This window comes from Chaetodon auriga, chromosome 15, assembly GCF_051107435.1.
Source record: "Chaetodon auriga isolate fChaAug3 chromosome 15, fChaAug3.hap1, whole genome shotgun sequence".
Taxonomy (NCBI): domain Eukaryota; kingdom Metazoa; phylum Chordata; class Actinopteri; order Chaetodontiformes; family Chaetodontidae; genus Chaetodon; species Chaetodon auriga.
In genome coordinates, this window is record NC_135088.1 from 24,734,449 (window position 1) to 24,757,422 (window position 22,974).

A 22,974-nucleotide genomic window follows, 5' to 3' on the forward strand; every position below is an offset into this window, starting at 1 on the left:
GCTTTCCATCACAGCCCACTTTACAGCAAAGATGAAGAGAGCAAAAAGGAGTTCTGTGTGGGACAATTTCGACCGGAAAGGGGAGGAGGTCATTTGCAAATTATGCGGTACAGCACTGAAATACTCCGGCAGTACGAGTACAATGCAGTACCACTTAAGAAACAAGCATCCAGCATCAGACGATGGAGGACCATCGCAGCGAACTTTGCCCTCCATGATGGCCAGGAGAAAGTGTGACGCGTGGCGGTCTGAGAAGATAACGGGCTAGCTAGATAACTCAGGCTAGTGTGAAACATGTTAGATTCATGTCTGAATCTCAGGGATCACTGACTGTAAGCAGAAACACAGTGTCAGTGACCTGTCACAGCAGCCAGCTGGAGCGCAGCTCTCCATTGAGCCCGTGTGTCTCCATGCACGCTGGCATCATATGCAACATTAATATTACAGATATCAATGACGGCTCTGCAGATGACACCTGAAGTCACTGACTAATTCCAGTCTCCTTCGTGTTGTACAGTAGGGGAGGGTGTGTATCCTTGTATGCAATTACGCACAAAACACACATTACATTGAATATTATTTTTTTATCTCCAGACACGTCGCGGGTCGTCCAGGTTTACAGTAAAATTGTTCGGAATGAAGCCGCATCATCCAGATAAACATTGAGCTCCATCAGAACTGTTTGAAAATCAGATTTCAGAAGCTCAAACTTTATTTTGGAAATGAAGCAGAACACACAATTAAAGAAATCACCAGCGCGCTCGCTCTCGACATAATTTAAAAAGCAATAGCAGACGATTGAAGCCTACAGTACTGTTAATTATATCTAAAGCTTGTAGCTTTTTTTTTTACATTTTAGATGAGTAATCTAACTATTTGCCGTCATTGTAAATCTGCAGTTCAACACCGGACAGCGCAGAGTCAGTGACTCTCTGATTCCAACCTTTCCTTACATGGAAAGCCTTGTCGGAATGGTGGGACGTTTGTGTGTCGGAATAGCGGTATTTCGGGATGGTGATATGTCTAAATGGTGGTATGTCGGAATGGCAGCATGTCGGAATGACGGAATGTCGGAATGGCAGCATGGAAGGGCATTTAAATCTTATCGGTTAACGGTTATTAATCGTTAAAGGGCGTCGGTTAACGGTCATAAAAAAAATCCAAAATGTGCATCCCTACTGTCTTCCAGACGAAAGAAAAAAAAAATACCGTCATATACCGTGAAACCATTATAATTTTGAAAAATACTGTGTGGGGGTGCTTTGCTGGTGACACTGTTGGTGAGTTATTCACAATTCAAGGCACACTTAACCAGCATGGCTACCACAACATTCTGCAGCGATATGCCATTCCATCTAGTTTGCGTTTAGTGGGATCATCATTTGTTTTTCACAGGGCAATGACCCCAAACCCACCTCCAGGCTATGTAAGGGCTATTTGACCATGAAAGAGAGCAATGGAGTGCTGCGTCAATGAAGATAATAAAAAGAAAAAGAAAATCCATTGAATGAGAAGGTGTGTCCAAACTTTTGCCTGGTACTGTAAATACATTAATTCTGACCTCAAGATAAATTAGAACTATGCCAGACGTGTAACTGCATAAACAGAGGAAGTACCAAATCTAGAGTGTAATTTCATCATATTTTGTATTTTTTTACCCCACAATTGTGGGGTAAAAAAATACAGTTTGTTACACTTTGAGCCCAAAGAGTTCACAAGGATTTGCAGTGATCGTGTTAATGATAAATTCCATATTTTTAAAAGTTAACATTGTCTAAGAAACCACATTTGTTAGAATTTATATGGGTAGGAAAACTACAGTCACAGTTTATTTCACAGTGGTCCATTTTAAGAGCTGACTATGCTATCACTTTATGCTATATACACTATTAACAGTGTGTGTGACTGATGTCATCTCTAAAAACATGGTTCATAGTTCAGTTCATGTAAGTCCTACAGCAGGATGCAGTGTTCACCACTATTAGTCTTATAAGTTAAGAAATGAGGTTTGCTGCATTGGATACAACTGAACTGTATATATGGACACAGGTAAGTCATTAGCTTACTACATCCTTTACTTTTAGGCATGCATCCCAACTGGCTTCAGCAACAGTCCAATTACATCATATGGTTCATTGGTCTGATGTGCAAAAGATTGACAGTGATAGACAGATGGTTCATCCACTCACCTGCCAAGTATTTTTTTTTTGAAAGTGCCAGCCTATTCTAAACATTTTCCAGGGATGACTAGGCATGTCAGTTAAATTCCACACAACAAGGTTTGAAGTTAAATTTCCCTTTTTTCCATATGAAGCCTTTTCATCTGAGTTTACCTCATACTTTACAGGTAAATATTCCCAAACATTTTTGCAATTAATCAAATCACGTGATTGATATATTGTGTTTGTAAGCCTTTCAGGGACACCATCATGTTCCCACTATCTTGGAAATTAACTTGGTGAGTACAATGTTATTATGACTGATAGAAACAATGGCCAAACTTATGACAATAATGTCCAGGTTGTATCAAGCAAGAGTTATCCTTTCAGGCATCCTTTAAGACAATTTGCTCACAGCGCAAGTAAAATGTGAGACTTTACGCTTTTAAGAAGATTAACATAAGCTTGTAAAAAAAAATGCAGACATTAGCTTTGTTTGTGGTCACAATTTCATCCACGCATTGGACTTCCTGGCTCTTCCCTGCAGTGGAAAACGTTGCTGGAATTTCAAACCATTCCTCCTGACAGAACTGGTGCAACTGAGTCAGGTTTTTAGGCCTCCTGCCTCACACACACTTCTTATGTTCTGTCCACAAATTTGCTGTTGGAGGTCAGGACTTTGTGATGGACGCTCCAATATCTTCACTTTAGGCCCATTTGTGACCATGCTTAAACTTCCTTACAAATGTCTTCAAATGCTGCTTCAATATATCCACATAATTTTAATTCTTTATGATGCTATCTATTTTGTGAAGTGCACCAGTCCATTCTGCAGCACAACAACTCCACAACAACAGTTTGGATGGTGTTGTTCAGCTTGCAAATCTCCCCCTTTTTCCTCGAAATATAACAATGGTAATCATGGCCAAACAGTTTAGGGTTGTTTCATCAGACCAGAGGACATTCCTAAAAAAGTAAGATCGTTGTTCCCATGTGCAATTGCAAACTGTGGTCTGTTGTATTTATGGCAGTTTTAGAGCGGTGGCTTCTTCCTTGTTGAGCATGCATGCATGACTTGCATATCGCTACTACTTCTTGTAATTGAAGCACACTCTGTCGGACAAACTACGTGATGACACTATTGAGGTTTTGGTGATACCGGAAAACATATATGCCAATACTGATATAGCTGTGAGAGGACAGATAAATTGGTTGGGCACAACTGCAGTACAACATAGCTTCTACTGGACATAAAAAGTTCAAGTCGAACACTGAATCATATGTTCCCCAGAGTAAGAAACCAATACTTTTAGGCATCTGCTTACGATCTGTTAGAACTGCAGGTGAAGCATGCAAGGTCAATTGGGCTATTTGATTTTTATAATCAAATCAATTGCCACAGCTATAAGGAATCAATTCTCTCTCCACCAAACCCTATGTATGCCCTGTGGTTTATATTTTTTCACAGGAAACAGGACAGTCAGTTAGGACATTGGATATATTGGCTTGTCAAAACAAACACTGCCAGGGCAGCCCCAAAACTGGAACAGCTTCAAGTAGAAAAGTCCCTTGCTAAGGTTGTTTTTCCATTCAAATTTCCGGTGTGTGAAGGTATTGCAGTGCAGTTACTGTATAATACCGTTTAGGTGATTCTCAGTCACAGAAGTTGAAATTTTAGAATAATGTCAGAGTCAGTGTTAATGTTAGTGGAATTAGGTAAATGCCAAAAATACATTCCACATGTGCACACAGCATGTAAAACAGAATTCTTATGACCACAAGCAGAATGGAAAAAAAATCAGAATTAAATTTACATCCAGTGCTGCCTCTATTTCTGTAGCCATCTCCATTTTTGAGGGAAAAATAAAGGGGGGAGAAGAAAAGTAAAAGTGGGCCCTTGGGTTTTCATGTCTGTGCCTGAAGCTCTTAGATGAAAAAGTCAACAAATAGGAAGTGTGCTGCTCTAGGCACAGGGATCAAGTTCAGCAGAGCAGGAAAAGAATCATTATGCTCTCTGGACCAGCCAAGTGGTGTTAGAAAAACCCTATAGTCTCTTATTCCAACCTTTTCACAAATAAATATTTCCACACTTCAGCCATTCAACAATCCCTTAACACCAAGAGATTGCCGCCTATACTCGCACACACCTGTCATACAGTGAAAGTGGATAAATTCTAAGGAAAATAACATGTTAATTGAGAGTTTTGAGGAAATATGAGAGAATTTAACTTAATAGAACTTCTATAATGTTGCTATATGGTTCACACACAAATCTACACAAGTTTCTTTGCTTATTATATTTGCAAGGTAGAAATATAGGTGGAAATAGGTATAAACAGGACTGAAACTATTAGCTGATAAATCAAGTGTTGATTGGCAGAAAATTAATTACTAGCTATTCTGATACTTGATAAATCCTATTAGTTGTTTATAAATGCCAAACATTCTCTTGTTACAGCTTTTCCAATGTGAGGCTTTTCAATGTTTTATATAATATAAACTGAACATATTTCAGTTTTGGTGGTTAGGAAAATAAGTTATTTTAAAAACATGTGTTTAAGATACACAAGAAACAGTGACTGCATTTTTCACAATGTGTCTGTGAAGATTCTCATTCATCTAGGTCATGGTACTTCGAAGTGATTCCAAAGGCAACTGGATTTGCTTGTGGTTCTAGAAGATGTTTCACCTGCCCCTGCAGTCTTCATGTCCAAGTGTCCTTGGGCAAGATACTGAGCCCCTATGATAAAGTAACCACAACATATTACTACATTTATATTGTGTACTTTAATAGTGGCCGTGTTCAATATTGTTTATACAGAAATGAAGACAAATTCAGTGCTTTCTTCTCCCTGATGCTTTGCCATTGTCCTGTTGTCTCTTTGGTTATTTAAACTGTGTACTAGTTTTCTTTACAGATGTGAATAAAATTCTTAGATATAGGCCTACTGTATATTTAAAACACCCCTTAAAATCAAGAAGGCCTTGTGATCCTGCATGAACCTTTAGTGACCTGTAGAGATGGTTGGGACCCTCAGGCTGGGAACCAGTGATCTAGGGCTGGACTTGGTTGTAGGACTTGAAAATATCTCGCCTTTCATCAGAGGGGCTTCTTCAGGTCTGACTGACTGGTGGGGAGCCCCAGGTATTTAACCTCTTTGCAGTGGTTATCATTGTCATGGAGATCACCTGGTTGCTAATGCTCCTGGCTGTTGTAACATCGTCATTAGTGTCGTTAGTATCACCTGAGGCCAAGTGTAAATGACAGGCGTTGGAGTTGTCAAAAGGCCAAATGTGAATGTTTGTTAAATCTCCTGGGAAGGGATGACAGGGTAGCATTACAGGTGGTGTTGAAGACCTCCTCCTCTGTTGATGGACGATTTTTCTACTTTGTTTATTTGATAAAATAAGTTATATAAAAGAAGTGATAAAAGAAGTCTAGGTTCTCAATTATTACACACTGCTTAAATATAAGCAGTCATACAACCACTTTACCTAAATACTGTTTAATGTTTATTCAAATTAGAAATCAAAGAATAACTAAATACAAATCTGAGCGTATAAAGTAATAAGGCTTGAAACCCAGCCTGGGACTAAAAATAAAAGAATACGAGAATAAGATTTTCTCAGATGTGTAACGCTAGGCTTTTTACAAACCCTTTTACAAAACTGCTTCACATATTTTGCCTCATTCAGTATCAGCAAAGTGTGTCCACGATCCCGGTTTAACACTGAGATCATGAATGTAAGTTGACAGGCAACAACAGAGACCTCGTGAATTTACTGCTCAGAGCCAAAAAAGAGTCTGGAGAATAACCCCTGTACCCCTGTTGGATGGGGAGCCATTTCATTGGATTTTCATGTGTAAAATCAGTGTGCCCATTAAATCCAGTTCACTAAATGAGGGTTGTCTTACAATAACATTTGTTTGATAGTATGTGGCCACACTGAAATATACACACAGAATACAAAATATTATATGCCACATTGCACAATAGCAAAGCATCAGTGGGTACCATGCAAAAACCCAATGCTATTTGCGCTCTGTTACCTCCCACAAGCTAATGCTGTTGAAAACCGTCAGTTCTACCAAAATGGTAAATTTTCTCTGAAAATACTCAGGATCATATTGAATACTAACACAAATGCTTGAAGAAATAAAACAAGCATTCCTTAATAATAACATTAATCAGGGCTACTCCAGAGGGACATCTGGAAACTCAAACATTTGCAGAGAAATCAATCTGCAGCTACAGGTTTGGGGTTATATGGCCTACTCATTCATCCTGCTTTAGTTTTTGTATAACCTTAATGACAACACTGTCTGTTCCAATCAGCTCAGTGCTGCTCCACAATCCATTTTTCAAACTTTATGACAGTTTTAATTGCTCCCACCTGCTGCCTGATCGACCTGCTCAACAGCTACTTTTACTCCAGTGGATACAGACAAAGAAGTCTATTAGGTGCAACTTGCCTTTGCTGCAGTGAGGTCACTTAGGCATTAAATTAGTTCCAGCCTGTCTACCTTCCACCAAGCATGTGTGGGCATGCATGCACGCACACACTGGATTCATTTTAGGATTTTTATGCTGTTTCGCTATCTTTTCTTTCATTCACTTGGCTGGTGTCAACTGCATTGGTAAAGATGAACTTCGTTCTCAATAGTGGGGGAGCATCTCAAAATGCTTCCTATCTGTTTTTTTTGGTTGTGGTGGTGAAGGTATGTGTGTATGTCCTTGTATGTACTTTGAGAACATGTGATTGCACACATGCGTGTGGTGGTGAAATGCCACGCTGCATAAATGTACAAACATCTGCCTCTTTTCATCAATACTTGTATGTGCGCATGCTCATAACAACCATAATATGCATGTACACATGCAAGTGTAACAGAATATTTCAGATCAGGAAGTTGGTGGTCTGTTTCCTGCATGGGTTTGTTGATTAATTTATTCAACAGCTGTCTGATTCCAGCTCAACTGTTTTTCACTAAGAGCTATAGTGGGGAAAATAAGTATTGAACATGGCAACATTTTTGTCACTAAACATATTTCTAATGGGGCTATTGAAATGAATTGCTCACCAGATGTGAATAACAACCCAAGTAATCCAGAAATATAAAGAAATCAAAACAAATAACTCCATAAATTAAGCTATGTGAAATAAAGTGGAATAACACAAAAGTACTGAACACGGCAACTGAAAATAAATGATTTAATACTTGGTAGAAAAGCCTTTGTTGATAATGACAGCTTCAAGACGCCCCCTGTATGAAGAAACTAGTCACATGCATTGCTCAGGTGTGCTTTTGGCCCATTCTTCCACACAAACTCTCTTCAAATCTTGAAGGTTCCGGAGACCTCCTCTATGAACCCTGATCTTCAGTTCTTTGCATAGATTTTATATCGGATTTAAGTCGGGTGATTGACTGGGCCCCTCTAGAGGCTTTATTTTCGTTCTCTGAAACCAACTGAGAGTTTCCTTGGCTGTGTGTTTAGGATCATTGTCTTGCTGAAATATCCACCCTCTCTCTGGCTTCAGCATCCAGGTGGATGGCAGCAGATTATTATCAAGAATGTCTCTACATTTCTCCATTCATTCTTCCTTCTATGAAGTCTGCCAGTGCCATGTGATGAAAACAACCCCACACCATAATGTTCCCACCTCCAAACTTAACCATTTCTCCTTCAAACATGGTATGTGCTGTGACAGCCAAAAAGTTAAATTTTGGTCTCATCTGACGAGACTATATTGTCCCAGTATTTCACTGGCTTGTCCAAATGTTGTGCAGCAAACTTCAAATGAGCTTCAACATGTTTTTTCTTCAATAGTGGAGTCTTTAGAAATTTGTCTGTGACTAATGGCATCACAATGTTTTGTAACAATGAGGTTGCAAAGGTCTTACGAGAGCTCTTTGCTTTAACCCATCATGACATGTTTCTTGTGTGACACTTAGGTCATGAGAAACCTTTTTATAGGCCATGAATGAGCACAAAACCACCTGATGTTAATTTGCACTGAGAGAGGGCAGGATTGCATTCTAAATACTGACAGATTTCAGTTGGTCTCTTGGCTTTCCATGCCTTTTTGCACCTCCTCTTCATGTGTTCAACACTTCATGCCTGTGTCATCAATTTATCGACTTATTTATTTAGATTTCTTTGTATTTGTTGATGACATTGGTTGTTACTGACATCTGGTGAATAATTCATTTCAATAGCCCCATTAGAAATATATTTACTGACAAAAATGTTAACGCATTCAATACTAATTTTCCCCGCTGTTTATGATCATGTGCACGAAGAGGGACTGTTGCTGGCTTTCCCCTGCAAAGAATAAGGCTGGTCAAATTCCTGTGCATTATGAACACCTCTGCACAAATTTGTCTGAAGCATGCAACTTAACTCTGTTACTTAAGTTAATAGCAAGCATGTAAGGAGCCTTGCAAGAAGAATGACCGCAGTCAATTGAGGTGTTATTTGTGAAAATCGGGTCAAGCAAGCTTTAGCTTGGATTTTGATGCACATCTTTTTGTGCTGTTACGGTACATGTGTGCATTTGAACAAACAAAACAGGGGCCTATGCCTGAAACCATGGTCCATATCTGTAATGACGGTCAAGAGCTCCACAATTGTCACACAAGGTTACCTGTGGAGCTCCTAATGTGCAGTGTGCAAAAACAATGTGAACAACCTAAGAAAAACACAAAAATGAAGAAACAAATGATAACACACTAACCTAAAATTCTCATGGGGTTTAAAATGTTAGAGATCTACAACTGCACAGAAAATTTGGCATTTGTTGGTGTGTGAATTCAACTGGCCATTGATAGCACTGGGAGAATTAACCCGAGGTCTGGCCAGCTCATTGTCCCAGACTGTCAAGCCAGTGTTAAATATGCAAAATGAAACAGGTCAACCAAACATAAAACAACAAGGGGCAACAACAGTCACTCAGAACTGTAGACCATCACTCCCCAGCCTGCTTTCAACCTGATGATATGATCATGGAGTGTGCATGGCTAAGCAGTGTGTAAAAAAATGGACAGTGTGGAAGAAAGAGAGAACAAGCTAGAGAAAAAAGTAAAGGTGAGAAGTAGGCCATTAAGACAAAAAAAGCTCTCTAGGAAAGTACAGCAAAATGCTGCAAAATTACAGACATGGGGTGGGGATATGGCTAATGTTAAAAACAAAGCAAACATCATAATATCTCAACTACCCTTCCCGCGTTGATTCTGTGATTTATATAACGAGCAGTATACTCTTTTCTGTCAGGTGAAAGTACCATAGTTGCTCAGAGCTCCCAGAGCTTAAAGATGATTAAAAAAAAGTCCAATCAGAGCTCTGAGTAAATATTCCAAAAGCCCTCAGAACTGATACATAGGACTATTTATTCCTTTAACTTTAATAATGATGGTTCAGTAACTCTTGAAACTGAACACACTTGGCTATTTTTAACTATTTTGGATGTTTTTAAGCAGTTGGTGTGGAGTAAAACTAAAGATATGTTACTGTTGTAAACATTAAACAGAAAAACATATTTCTTCAAAACAGTTAAAGTATACACATATACAAATATGTTCCTAGCAGCCTCAGTGATCAACCTCAGTATATTTCATACATTAAACAGGTGCAGAGGGATGTGTGTTACCCTTCTAACAGGTCCATGGTAGACGTGGTGACCTCAGCGTACAGCAGGGTATGCCCCAGTATGCTGGTCTTCAGATTCTTGCTGTAGGTCTCCATACTGAACTGTGGCCAGCACTGGGATTCTGAAGAGTCAATGACCAGTGCCAGAGAGCCCTCAGGCAAAAATGGATCATCCTGGAGCTCAGAACTGGGCACCATCTTGAAGGAGGCCTTGGACAATGTGAGGAGGCCATTTTGATCAGCACGTGTCTGAAGCCAATTCAAGAAGCTGGTCTTGGCCTCCTGGGTAGGAGACAGAGAAGCACAGAAAGACAATATTACCATTAGTTGTTTCTTTTATATGAAAGATGGCAGGCATTTCTCTACAGACACGCTATCTACAGTCAAATCCACACTTCATTTTCTGCCTTAACGTGTTATTGGATATACCACTTGGCACACTGACCACCTAAGTCAGCCCCTTTGAAAGGTTTTCAATAGCTTTTGCATTGCAATATACATAGGCCTTGATGCATACTATTAGGAAAGCAAAATGCTTAACTTTAAGGATAAGTCTAGTGTTATTGTATATATTTTTCTTATTTTTAACAAAAATAAGACCAAAAGCCAATAATATATTAGTAGATCTCTCAATATTTTCAGAGAGATTGACAAATACATGTCTGTCTTAGTTACAAGCCCCTTTGGTTTGTACTGAAAACAAAATCGTTTTTTGCAATTACTGCAGTTGTTCCAAGTTTCCAGATCAATCTATTTACTCTTCTGTAACACAGGTTTGTACAACAAAATACAAGCTGTGGTTCTTCTGTGCTACGCAAAAGCAAAAGCAAACAAACAAAAAAACCCCCAACAAACTATTATTTTGGTGGAGTGCCAAGGATTAATTGAGGAAAGAAGGTGCCCTCAATGTGAAGGTGCCCCTCTAGTTTGGTGGTACGGCAGCACACTGTACACACTACACACTGACACTCGTCACTTTATGACTGAATAAAAGCTACATGAAGCAATCCAAGGAAGTTTACTCAAAGCAGAGAGGCCATTCCACAGACATGCTGAGGTATGAACCTCTCCTACTAAACTGACCCAGCAATCTGGAAACAATTCTGCAGCCCTCATTTTCATCAGCCTGATGCATGTTGGGACAAAGTTGATGGGGCAGCACGGTCACAGGTCACATAGTAATCCAAACATACTACAATGAAGACAAAAGCAACTATAATACTACTGCTACTTCAACTAATATTATGTTAATACTATCTTTTATGGGACTCGGGCTCTGTGCCCAGAAAGGACACCTCACTTCATTAATACTAGCCAGTGGAGGGGTCAAATTTGGGAATGTGACCAGAGTTGCTTTGAAGAGAGACTCAGATTGTTACTTCCTGTTTCTCAGCCTGGAGCTCCAGCTCCCCCTAGTGGCTGTTCTTGACCAAACCATTGATACAATCCAAATGTAAGGCTGCAATTGTTGTCATGTTCTTTCACATCCAGATTGATATACAGGAGAAATGTCAGCAAAATAAGAACAATTCCTTGTTGATTCTAACAAAAGGGATTTTTTTTGTGTTATATTTACTAGCCAAGCTGAACATGATGGTGGAGCTTGTTCTCATGAGGACATCACATTATAATGAGACAATTTCAAGAATATGTTTTGCTTACTGCTAATTCAGTAGGACATTCACTGTGAACAATGCTGTATTTACAGAGTTTGACAATCAAAGTCTGTTTATTTTCAAATCTGAAGGGAGAGTCTCTCTGTGCTCAATCTAAATCTCAGTTTAAAATCTGGACAAATACAAGCAGAATTTTGTAATAACTAGTTTGAAAGCCAATTTACCTACTTTTTAAAATGGTGGATGCACACGATAACCACTCGTGGCTTGACCCCAGGGCCTGGCTTGCCATTCAGTACTCTGCTGGTCAGGCTCTGTGGTAAAGGGAGGACCCTATCACCAAGGAGCTCCATCAGCAGCTTGGAAAAGATGGATCTGTGCTGTGGACCTTCCACTGACTCAGGCAGGCTGATTGTTCTTATGTTGTTGCAGCAGCTATGTGACTGGAGGTTGATGGTTTTGGCCTTTAGCTTCCTGTGGCTCTCCTCTATAGCGATTCATTTAGTCTCTATTGCCTTTATCTTGACACTGAGCTGGTTTGCATTAGCTTTGAAAGAAGTCAGGCGGTGTCCCTGGTCTGTGACTCGTGACCTGAACATAGTCTAGTTTCGCTTCTCGTGAACTTTTTAGTCTTTTTTGTTTGATTTTAATTTTCGGTGATTTTAGAAATGCATAAAAACATACAAAAAAAACTGTCAAACTTGACACTGCTTTGTTCAAAAATGACGCTTCAGAGTTGAGTTGTATATAAAGTGTAGCAGGAGCCTGAGGAACACGCATTCCTCACCCACAGATTTTAATACGTTCATACCATCAGTTGAATACCAACACGTACAGAATGTAATTATCACCTCTCAAAATAAACTGGACATAATGAACCCCAGGTGATCCCCCTCTGCTCGACTCTCCTCATAAGCCTGTTCATAGTTATTGTTGGCAGTACAGCTACAGACACGAGGTGACAATTTTTAGTTCCTACTATGAACCCCATTTGTTTAAAAAAAACCAAAGTTTGATGAAGAAGGCATATGTATTAATACCATGACATACTGGGCTCTATTTTCGTTTCCGCCGCCAGCGCAGCACAAAGTCAGGTCCGCTTTGCCGATGGGGCATGGCGGTGCAGACTTTGGTATTGCTGTGTACTGCGCTGCGGGCGCAACTACTCCCCCTTATCATCTCAGTCCCACCCAGCAGCGCAACTCAGAAGGAGTGAGGGGAGAAGGCGTGGAGTGGGTTTGACACAGCCGAGTCCAATCTTCACCAATCATACCAGCTCCTCACCTCAACTTTAAAAACGCCGCTGGCGAGGCGCACGGCAAGTTTCGAGGATGACTGAGCCCACGCAGGAAACTGTCCGACGCCCAAATATCTCCCAGGAGGAGACTGACGTTCTGGTCCAGGAGGTCCAGGCACGCTGCCGTCTTGTTGTGTGATATATCACATCATCAACCACGTTTTCAGTGGACAGCCGTTATCACCTAGCAGCCACCCATCCAGAGGGGTGTCCCCCTGAAAGACTGTACGGATGCTAGAACTCGCCAGGATGAACGAGTCATGTGCCGACCAAGGGAAATTGGCATACACATTTGTCACCAGGCAATTTGAGTCACAGATCACCTGGATATTGATGGAATGGACCCCCCTTTGGTTCACTGGGGTCTTTGGGGTGCGCAACTGCACATGAGTGCAGTCGATTGCTCCCAAGACCCCAGGGAATCAACATTTCAACAAGAACTCTCACCTCAGCTGGCTCTCAGGTGTTGCAGGGAAAATTATGTGCTTATTTGCATGTCGGACTAGACTGGAGGAAACTGCATGTATAGCCAAGCAGACAGCGGACTGACCGATCCCCACCACTGAGGCCACGGTATGTTGAAAAGACCCAGTGGCAAAGAAGGTCAGAGCCGCTGTCACCCTTACCGCGACCGGGAGAGCGCAGCCAGGGTGCGCATCAGAGGCCACAATGCACGCTACCACGTCGACGACCTCCCTTGGCAGATGTAATTTGTTCCTGTGACATGCAAAAGAGTACATGATTAAAGAAAATTGCATAGCCTACAGTGTTGAAGGCGTTATTCTCGTGGCCCACGTGCACTCCTGCTCACTCATGTCTAAATATGAGGTCCTTAGATGGTAAATCCTCGGCCTCCTCCTCCTCCTCCTCAAAGCAATGATGTACTCCATCTTTGTAGATAACGTTAAGCATTACAATGATAATATTTGTATTTGGAATGAAATGCGTGGGTAATAGCGGACAACGATCATCACTTTTTTCTGTGTGTCTGTCTCTCTCTGTCTCTGTGTGCTCTGAGATAGATGCAGTATATATGCTCTGTAGGATGCCACGGCTGCTTCTGGTTGGCACAGCGACGTTAATTGATTAGTTTGCATCCCTGTTTCACCTGTGTACATTCGGTCAGGTTGAGTAACCATTACGTGTGCCAAACGCACTTGCGATGTGGTCAGATGAGATACTGATCAAAATATATAAATTTTGGTCTGACTGCATGTGCTGACTCAGACAGTTGCATTGAATCGTGGCTGTTGCTAATTATTGATCGCAGTGAAATGCCAGACACTGTGGAAATCTGCCTGTGAGGTATTGGTGACGTGGGCGCATGACTCCACCGGTTTACGAAAATCCACTTGCCCGGCGGCGCACCGCTGGCGCACAGACTTGACCAGGTCTGGGGTGGTGAGCTTTCAGCGCACTTTTACGCCACCGGTGTGGACCGAAATGGACCGAAAATCCAAATCCGCCAGCTGATCCTGCCGACACCTCCCCCTACTGCGCCGCAATGTCCATCCTGGCGTACCTCTGTGCGCCTCAGTTTACCAAAATACCAAGTGCGCACCACCAGCGCTGCACAAAAATACCACTGCACGGGGTGCGCACCCTGCACCACCGCCAGCGGAGGGGACGAAAATAGAGCCCAATATCTTCATACTAAAGATGGCAATAACTCACAACCTGTTTTCCAGCTACAAATACACAAATTAAACCAGCAGGTAGGCCACCTTGGCTAATAATTCAGGCTGGAAGCTAATGTCAGCCCAGGACAATCTCTGTACAATCACCACAGATATTATTTAATATAGCCACTTTGTTGAAGTATTTTTTCTGTTTATTGTTTATGCCAGTAACATATCTTTTTCATTGTATTAGTAATTGTATTGTATTGTATTGTATGACAAAATAATTCAGATCAAGCATACTGGGCTTTATTTTCAATGTTATCTCCATGCATGCACATCTCCTGCCATGACACACTATATATATATATATATATATATATATATATATATATATATATACACACACACACACACACACACACACACACACACACACACACACACACACTTTTATTTATCACAGTACACATGCTACAGGGGGAAACTGCACACACGCCATGCATAGTGAAATTATTTTCTCCGCATTTGACCAATCCTGGAAAGTCCTTCCTCTGTGGCAGACCAGGAGCGGTGGGCTGCCAGCCGACAGCGGCGCCCGGGGACCCAGTTCCTTTTGTCACCGTTGGTCAGGTGGTGATCTTCTTGCATGTTTTTAGCGGGTTTTTTTTTTTTTCCTAATGGAGGATACCCCAGGTGAACACGGGGAGAACATGCAAAATCTACACAGAAAGGCCCCTTTCCTCGAGCAGGAACCGAAGGCATGGTGGAGGACGCCCCAGCACCCACAGTGGGAATAGAATAGAACCTGGGACCGTCTAGCTGTGAGGCGACAGTGTTGCCACTGTCCCACCGTGCCGCCCCAAAATATGACTCTAACTATGACAAAATAATTCAGATCAATTTCCTAATTCAATCATCCCAAAAATTTTCTTTGAGCTTTTGATTCTTAACACCATCTTCAATAACGGTATCCTCAAGATAAAGTGAACTTTGATGTTTCTAAAAATCAAATCCCATGATAGTCAAACTGGGCAGCACTAGCTATTGTCAGTCATTGATCAAAGACTGATTAACTACCCACACATGTTAGTATAGGTTCCGCATACACAGACCTGCTGTAAGACTGGTCCTAATATGCTCATATATTTGCATATGTTTAGGAAGCTCAACTGTTTCCACATGTGTTGTATACAAAATATCTACGTTGCCGTTCATACAATTAACTTAAATAAAAACAATGTGATGCTCACTGCTTATATGTATGAGTGAATGGGTGAAGGAATGACTGTAAGAATGTTTAGATGATACTGGTATTTGTCCTCAGGACAAGATACGGCTTTGATTCTCATTCTCTCACTTAAATGCACCGTATATAGTAATTTCTACCACTAGGGTTCCCTTAATCAAAACAACATAAACGAAAGATGTAGTTTGATGAGTTGGGAGTTGTTGGCTTCATTGTTAAAAAACCAACATTGCCTATGAAAATCTATCTGACAAGACTCAAGCAGAAATGTTCATGGACAAGGTAATATATTAGCAATTTATTCACGCTACATGTAGTTACATTGACCAATCTCCTTCCTGGCTCTTTGAAGTATCATATGGTGTTTCCTATGTCACTATTGGAGGCAATCAAACGAAACACATCATAACCTTGAATAAAATTGTGAATTTCTCTTGCTTTGAACATTGTTGGGAACTTTTGGGACATTTTAATGTAGAAATGTTATATATTGTGCATTTCATTATATTATTATATTCTTCCATTCTTTTATTCTTTTGTGACAGATGTATTGCCAGAATGTTAATCTGACATGGAATAGGCGTACCTTTACACATTTATAGGTCTATCAGCTATATACTGTACACAGGGAATAATGGGTCATGTTATGTGGACAAACTGTTTGGACATGGTGTTGATGAAAAGGTGTTGCTTGTTCCAGTGTGACCTGTGACCTTATCTTAATTCTACCTGACAAAGTACTGAGAAATGAGCACTTACTTTGGAGGTAGCCAGCAGGTGGACTGGGCTCACAGCTGGAGTCTGGTTTAGCTCACAGTTGAGGCCCAGAGAGGTGAGGATCTCTGTCAAGACTTCATAACGCAGTGCATTGCTGACCTTCAGTTCATCAAAACCTTCTGACGTCAAGTTCTGAGAGTCAGGAGCAATTTCCAGGTGGACCTGCAGAAGGGAAAACATAGAGCATGTCTATCCAGCTTTGAAACATTTACTTACTTTAGGGACAGTGCCAGCAGGAATTATCATTTCTTTTTCTATTGCAAATATTAACATACATTTTATTAATCTGCACTGCACAGTATAGACATATCCTGACAATATATTCAAAAACAAGCACTCACAACACTCAATCCCACCCTGTGTATGCTCTTCAACAAATTCCACCTATCAAAATCTGTCCATTACAACTTAATTAAACATTTTCTAAATTTATACCTAACACTAATTTTATTTATTGAGCTACATGGGAATGCTTCCAGTTATGGAACTGAGCATTGTCTCCTTCTCCAAGTAGCTTTGAGCAGCAACAAAACTCATTGAATTTCAACTTCCACACCAGCCAGACTTCACAATAATGCTAATCAACCACTCCAATTCATCCATCAAAATAAGACTTTGTGGAGTACAGAGTGCATTTACACATTCTGCTCCAACACGTACTGTATTTATCAAACAGAGGCCTGTCTGGAGTCTCCCTTTGCATGTCATTTGTGTGTTTTCAGGGTACATTTCTCCTCATTTCAAATGTATTTAAAGGAGGATCGGGCAAATAATTAGAAGAGACATGTTAACAGAGTTTGATTATGTATTCTGACAGATTTACTAATGTCATGCAGTTTGTGTCAGTTTTGCAGGAAAAATTCTCCATCTCTGAAGACCACATATAACCATAGTGCAAATGGATTTTACACAAGCAACAAAGAAGGTGGTTTTTGTTGGGAAAAGGAGCATGCATTCAATTGAGGCTTGTTCTGCATAGAACTAAAACATACAGTATACACACACACACACACACACACACACACACACACACACACACACACATTTATATATAGCATTAGAAACAAAATTAAGCAATCACGCCATAATGTAAGACCACAATATCTGCAATGTCTGAAAGGATGGTTAAAGGAAGATAACTGACCTAAGCTACTATGGAAGCATCTCCCTCCAGACTAGCCTACAGTCAGAGCTACAGAGAGTTTGACAGAATAAAAGGCAGTGTTTTCTCCAAGGTCCCTCCTCCCTCACATGGGGGTACACACAGATGCTCAAAATTTCAGGTCACATCTTTCTCTGTGTAGATGTCTCAATAGTATTTTAGTCAACATGCACTTTTAAAATCACTTGAATTAAAACAGAACCTGGAATACTAATAAATATTTCCACCATTTGTTTTCTCTTTAAATATGATTAAAATAAACTGAGAAATAACAGAAAAAAATTCAAAAACCTATCGGACCGGACAGTTAATCTGATAGTATTTTAGGAGTTTTTTCACCTACTGAGGTTGTTATGTATTATGTACTGAACTCACAGCTGGTCTATAACATGCTGCCAAAAACTTTTTTTTTTTTTTTTTTTTTTTTTTGCTTCATTAGAAGGATAGGTTGACATTTTTTCAATTCTGTCATAACACAACATTGAAACAGTTCTTAACTTGCTGTAATCATTTCTCCTGTTTAACCTTGTCACTAAGAGATCCCTTCCCAATGTGATTCCAATGTGACTCATGCAGGATAAAATCCACAGTCCTCTTTTTGTTCAAAATGCATTCTGAAGTTTAACTGAAGTTAACATGAGGCTTCAGCAGAGTAAGACAAATCAACTGAGTCTTCTAATCATCCAAAATTAATGTATTTTTAGTATGAAATTCCCTCTTTGTGATACTATCTTTCCACTACAACTCAACAAGGAAACACTGTCCAGGCAAATGCAAAAGGAAATGTCATACTAAAATGGCTGTAACTTTGGCAGACACACACTTGATTTGTCTAAGTGAAATTGCATACGTGTAGCTTCAGTAGAACTTTAGAATGCTCTATTTATCCAGAATGAGCACTGTGGATTTTGTTCTTTCATTCTGAGATTCATAGCAGTGTTCGCCAATGGTATCATTCCTGTGGTGACTGTTGTATCCGAACCAGTAACTATGGGCTGATGCAGGTAGCTGCTTGTGGCTCAGGACTCGCTGTCAAATATGTAAAGAAATACAAACTCCCTAAGCTTACTACTTTAATGATGATCATCGTCATTGCACACTTACCTTTTAGCAAATCCTCCTTACTATGCTACCCTGGCCCTAATGCACATATTGAAAAGTACTATCCTTGTTCTCTTTATTAGGTAAACACATACAATCTAACACAATCCAGTGCAACTGCACTGCCATACGTTCTACCTTTACGAAGCTTATAATTACTAGTTTTTGTTCAAACTTTCAGAGAGGTGCTAAATCAACTACATGCTTATTACTGAGGTCCGTATATAGAGGTGGAGTAGAACTGGGTCACATTGTACTGAAATGTGTTTCCAATATTCTTTGCCCTTCATATTTGTAAATGTGGTCATCATCATCAGAAACAACTCTCAATATAATTCAATCTAGTTCAACACCACTGCAAACTACAACCTCTATAAAAAACATACAATTAAATTAATACCTCCCTGACAGTGTCAATCCAAAATGAATGTTATCATAGGGCAGAATTTTTGGCTGAACTGTATGAGATAAAACTTTGAGCCTTGAAATATTTCAAACAATATTCAGTCCTGTTCACTACAATCATCATTTTCAATGTCGTGTGTCTTTACCTGACAGAGCACAGCTTCTCCGCCATCCCCTCCGTGGGTAACTCTGACTATAACCATATCCTTCTGGTGAGGGACATCGCCTTTCAGTTCCCCCCAGAGTTCCACTTGCCCTCCTCCCTGAGTATTCCTGATGTAGACCTTCCCACTTGCCAACAAGCTCAGTTCCAGCTCTGTGCAGTCTTCCCTGGTGAAGCTGAGTCTGCTGACTTGCCTGCTTCGCCCCTCCCTGACTTCCAGACAGAGGCCTGCAGGGCAGAGGGTGGAGGCTAACCCCAATACCCTACCACCCTGGCTCAAGTAGGTGAGAAAGCGGGTCTGGAGCTGGGGGGGCATAGTTTCCTCCTCTGCCAGTACCAGAAGCTTGGTGTTGTCCAGCCAAGGATCACTCAAAACCTGCTGTGGCAGGAGGGGGTATATTATGTTGTTTTCCATGTTTATACACTCTGATAAAAGCTGACTAACTGCTTGAAAACGCTCCTGGGAACCACCTGTGTACACCAAAACATTTGGTGGTTTGTCATTACGGTCACATCTGCTGCCTTGACCAAAAAACCATTTGGCACCCTGGTCAAGTTCATCCAGAGTCTCATCCCCACTATCAAGCCCTGCTGAGTTATCATCAGGAAGGTCTGGAATGTTCTCAGCTGAGGCATATTTGACAGAGAGGATGGTGCTGTTTTCAAGCTCTAAACATTCATGGCAGCTGGACAGATGGAGATGGTGTCCATGGCCCTCCATGTGGTGATGATTCCCCAAAGAATGGTCCTCCAAGTCACAAACAGGTCCAAGATCCTGGGTGCTGCGGAGTGGCTCAGACCCTCGTCGCTCCTCTAATCTCCTCTTTGCCTCAGGGGTGAGGAGAAGGCTGCCTTTACGGTAGTTTAAGTGCTGATGGTCAGTTGACAAGTGACAAAGCATAGACTCAGCAACACCCTCTTCAGTTTGTGTACCACAGAGCCAGTGTGATGTCTCAGTCTTTGGAGTTTGTGGACACTGCTTCTTCAACAGTGCACTAAGAGTGGATTCTTGAAGGAGGACAGCTATAGGAATGTCACAGAAATGTACAAAAATGTCAGTGCAATCTGGTGACTTAGATTTTGTAAATACAAAAAAGTACTTATTTTAATATCTTAACAAACTATTGATAATAGTAAATTAGGCATGAAAACATAAGCAAGTTGATATGAAAATGTGTTTGCAAAGACTTGTATAGTCACACATCCAGCTGACAGCATTAGCACTAATTTGGAGTCACAATGAATATAAGTCCAATACTCGTAATCCTTTGATCTCTGGTTCAGTTTCCACCAACTCCTGAGAAAAAATTCTGGCTCTTTAGGTGCTAAAAACTTCACTATGTTCACCAGATATTTGCTAGCTTTATCTGTCCGCTCTTCACACTGACAACAGCTGCTTACCGCTGCTGGAAACAAGGTTGATGAGAGCAGAGCTTGTGAGCCATAAAACAAAAAAATGAATAAATAAAAAAATAATCAACTAAAAGAGGCAAAAACCCTCTGTGTGCCTGAGGGGAACTGGAGAGTGGGTGATAATTTTGTGTGTTTGTAAATACAAATTACCACTTAAAATGTAAGATTAAAATTGAAAAATTAAAATAAGACATTTACAGACAACCTAGTCTTGCTGGTGAACTTATTATTTTTCTTAATTAACTTACCAAAATAGAACATAATGCTACAAGATTAGCATTTATGTAAGGTGACAAGAGATGGGGATGTGAAAATACAATTGAATGTACTGCTACTGAAGGCAACATACGGACTATCTTTGAAGGCATAAGTCCATTGTCCAGATGAAGCCGATCTTCGATAAAAGCCACCCCCAGCCGACTGAAATTATCTACACTGGCCTGAGCCACTGCCCGAAATGGCTGGCCAGGGCTACAGGCCAGAGGAAGACAGTAGTCAGACCACTTCAGCACCTGCAGACAACACACACGACAAGCTAACTAAAACTCTGTACTGATCCACAGCACAGGGAAAGTATAGAGTTCATTTTGTCCTGTCTATTCAATCAATCAATCATCATCATCAGTATAATTCTTTGTCTTTTTCTTAACTTGACCACAAGATTAAATCTCTGCTGAACACACTGATGCTGAATTACCCTTTTCCACTGTATTACATTATATTGAATGCAACCCACTTTTCCGGCTGTGGGTAGCTCTTTCTGGTCCTGTGTTTAAGAATTTGTCATGGGAACAATGACAACACTGGGACTAAAACCAGTCCTACCTAGCAGGATGGACAGTTACTGATGAAGGTTCAAACATTAACTTCCAAAGTTCCAAAAATACTTTCAACTGTAGTAGAAGTAGAAAGTTTGAATAATTTGAAAATAGTAAAATTCTAAATGGAGAAAATAGTAAAAAAAAAAAATGTGTGCAGGTTTTATATTTATTATTTAAGCAAACAAAATAGCTCACTAAGTTATATATGCAAACATATGATGGGCAATCTACTGCACAGCCTCAATCTCCTAATACTTATTAAGCCATATTTATCGATACATCTAATTAATATCACTGAGAAGTGACTAGGAGGGCCACCCTCAGCACATCATAATATTAAATTTTTGTTCCTGAGTTGATTCTCTGTTTAAAGACTAAGCTAACAAATGGCATCAAACTTAAACATGCTGTGTAGGAAAGCAGGAGATATGCATGCATGGACATAATATTGAAAATAAAGCCCAGTATGCTATTTTCCATTAGGTGGAAGAACACCCAGTTCAAGTCCAGTCAGAGCTCAGGAAATACCAGGTGCAAAACAAACATTCCAGAAGTGCACCAAGATGAGATATATGAATATATAATTCTGTAACCGAATTAGTGAAGTACAATACAATTACTAATAAAATTAAAAAGATATCTTACTGGCATAAACAATAAACAGGAAAAAATACTTCAATAAAGTGGCTAGAGTAAATAATATCTGTGGTGATTGTACAGAGATTGTCCTTGGCTGACATTCGCTTCCAGCTTGAATTACTAGCCAAGGTGGTCCACCTGTTGTTTTAATTTGTGTATTTGTCGCTGAAAAGCAGGTTCTGAGTTATTGCCATCTTTAGTATGAAGATATTATGTCATGGTACTAATATACATGCCTTCTTCATCAAACTTTTTTTAAAAAAAACAAATGGTGTTCATCTAAACTATTGTTATAACATGTAAAGTGAAGTGAATCAAAATGGAAAATGTATTTTTTATACAGTTAATAATTTAATTTTTAAATACATGGATGTATTTTTCATCAAATTTGGGAAGTTCAGTGTTGGGGAAAGCAGGCCAAAACATGCCTCCTAAAAGCCAGTTAAATATAAATTTGAATGATTGTTCTGCGAATATTACTCGTCAAGCAATGTGTGGTGCCTACTTTCTTATTTGATGTGCGAGGAAAATGGCAGCCCACTCTGTGTCCTGTAGCTTCAATGATGAATGAAATATTCTCTATTCGTGGACCACAAACCAGTGAAGACCCCAAGAGCAGAGTCCATTGGCTGAGGTCATCACATGCCTGGGGACAGTACAGACACATCTGAAAATAACTCCAAACACTGCAAGGCAGTCATTCCAAGGCAGGCACAGAATGGCATCAAATCATGCAACAACTGTGCAGAAGCAGAGTTACAGTACACAGTGACATAATGACATCGTGGCTGCAGGCATTATATTATAACAAGACAAATGATCTATGGTGCTCACTGCACTTAAAAGAATTTATTTTTCAGTTACAGAAACACTGTCTATGGAAGCCCAGAGGAAAGTATATTAA

The 22,974-nt window shown here is 40.2% G+C and overlaps 1 protein-coding gene across 1 annotated transcript in view; it reads right to left on the reverse strand.

Moving 5' to 3' along the window:
• Nucleotides 1-22,974, reverse strand: part of hlcs (holocarboxylase synthetase (biotin-(proprionyl-CoA-carboxylase (ATP-hydrolysing)) ligase)) — a 44,521-nt gene that overhangs the window by 18,996 nt on the left and 2,551 nt on the right. The window contains exons 2-6 of the mRNA XM_076750250.1: nucleotides 22,576-22,716; nucleotides 20,960-21,122; nucleotides 19,181-20,220; nucleotides 16,349-16,528; nucleotides 9,810-10,090 (exon numbers count right to left, since the gene is read on the reverse strand). Coding sequence (XP_076606365.1) covers nucleotides 9,810-10,090; nucleotides 16,349-16,528; nucleotides 19,181-20,220; nucleotides 20,960-21,122; nucleotides 22,576-22,716 — 1,805 coding nt within the window. The remainder of the gene's footprint in view (nucleotides 1-9,809; nucleotides 10,091-16,348; nucleotides 16,529-19,180; nucleotides 20,221-20,959; nucleotides 21,123-22,575; nucleotides 22,717-22,974) is intronic.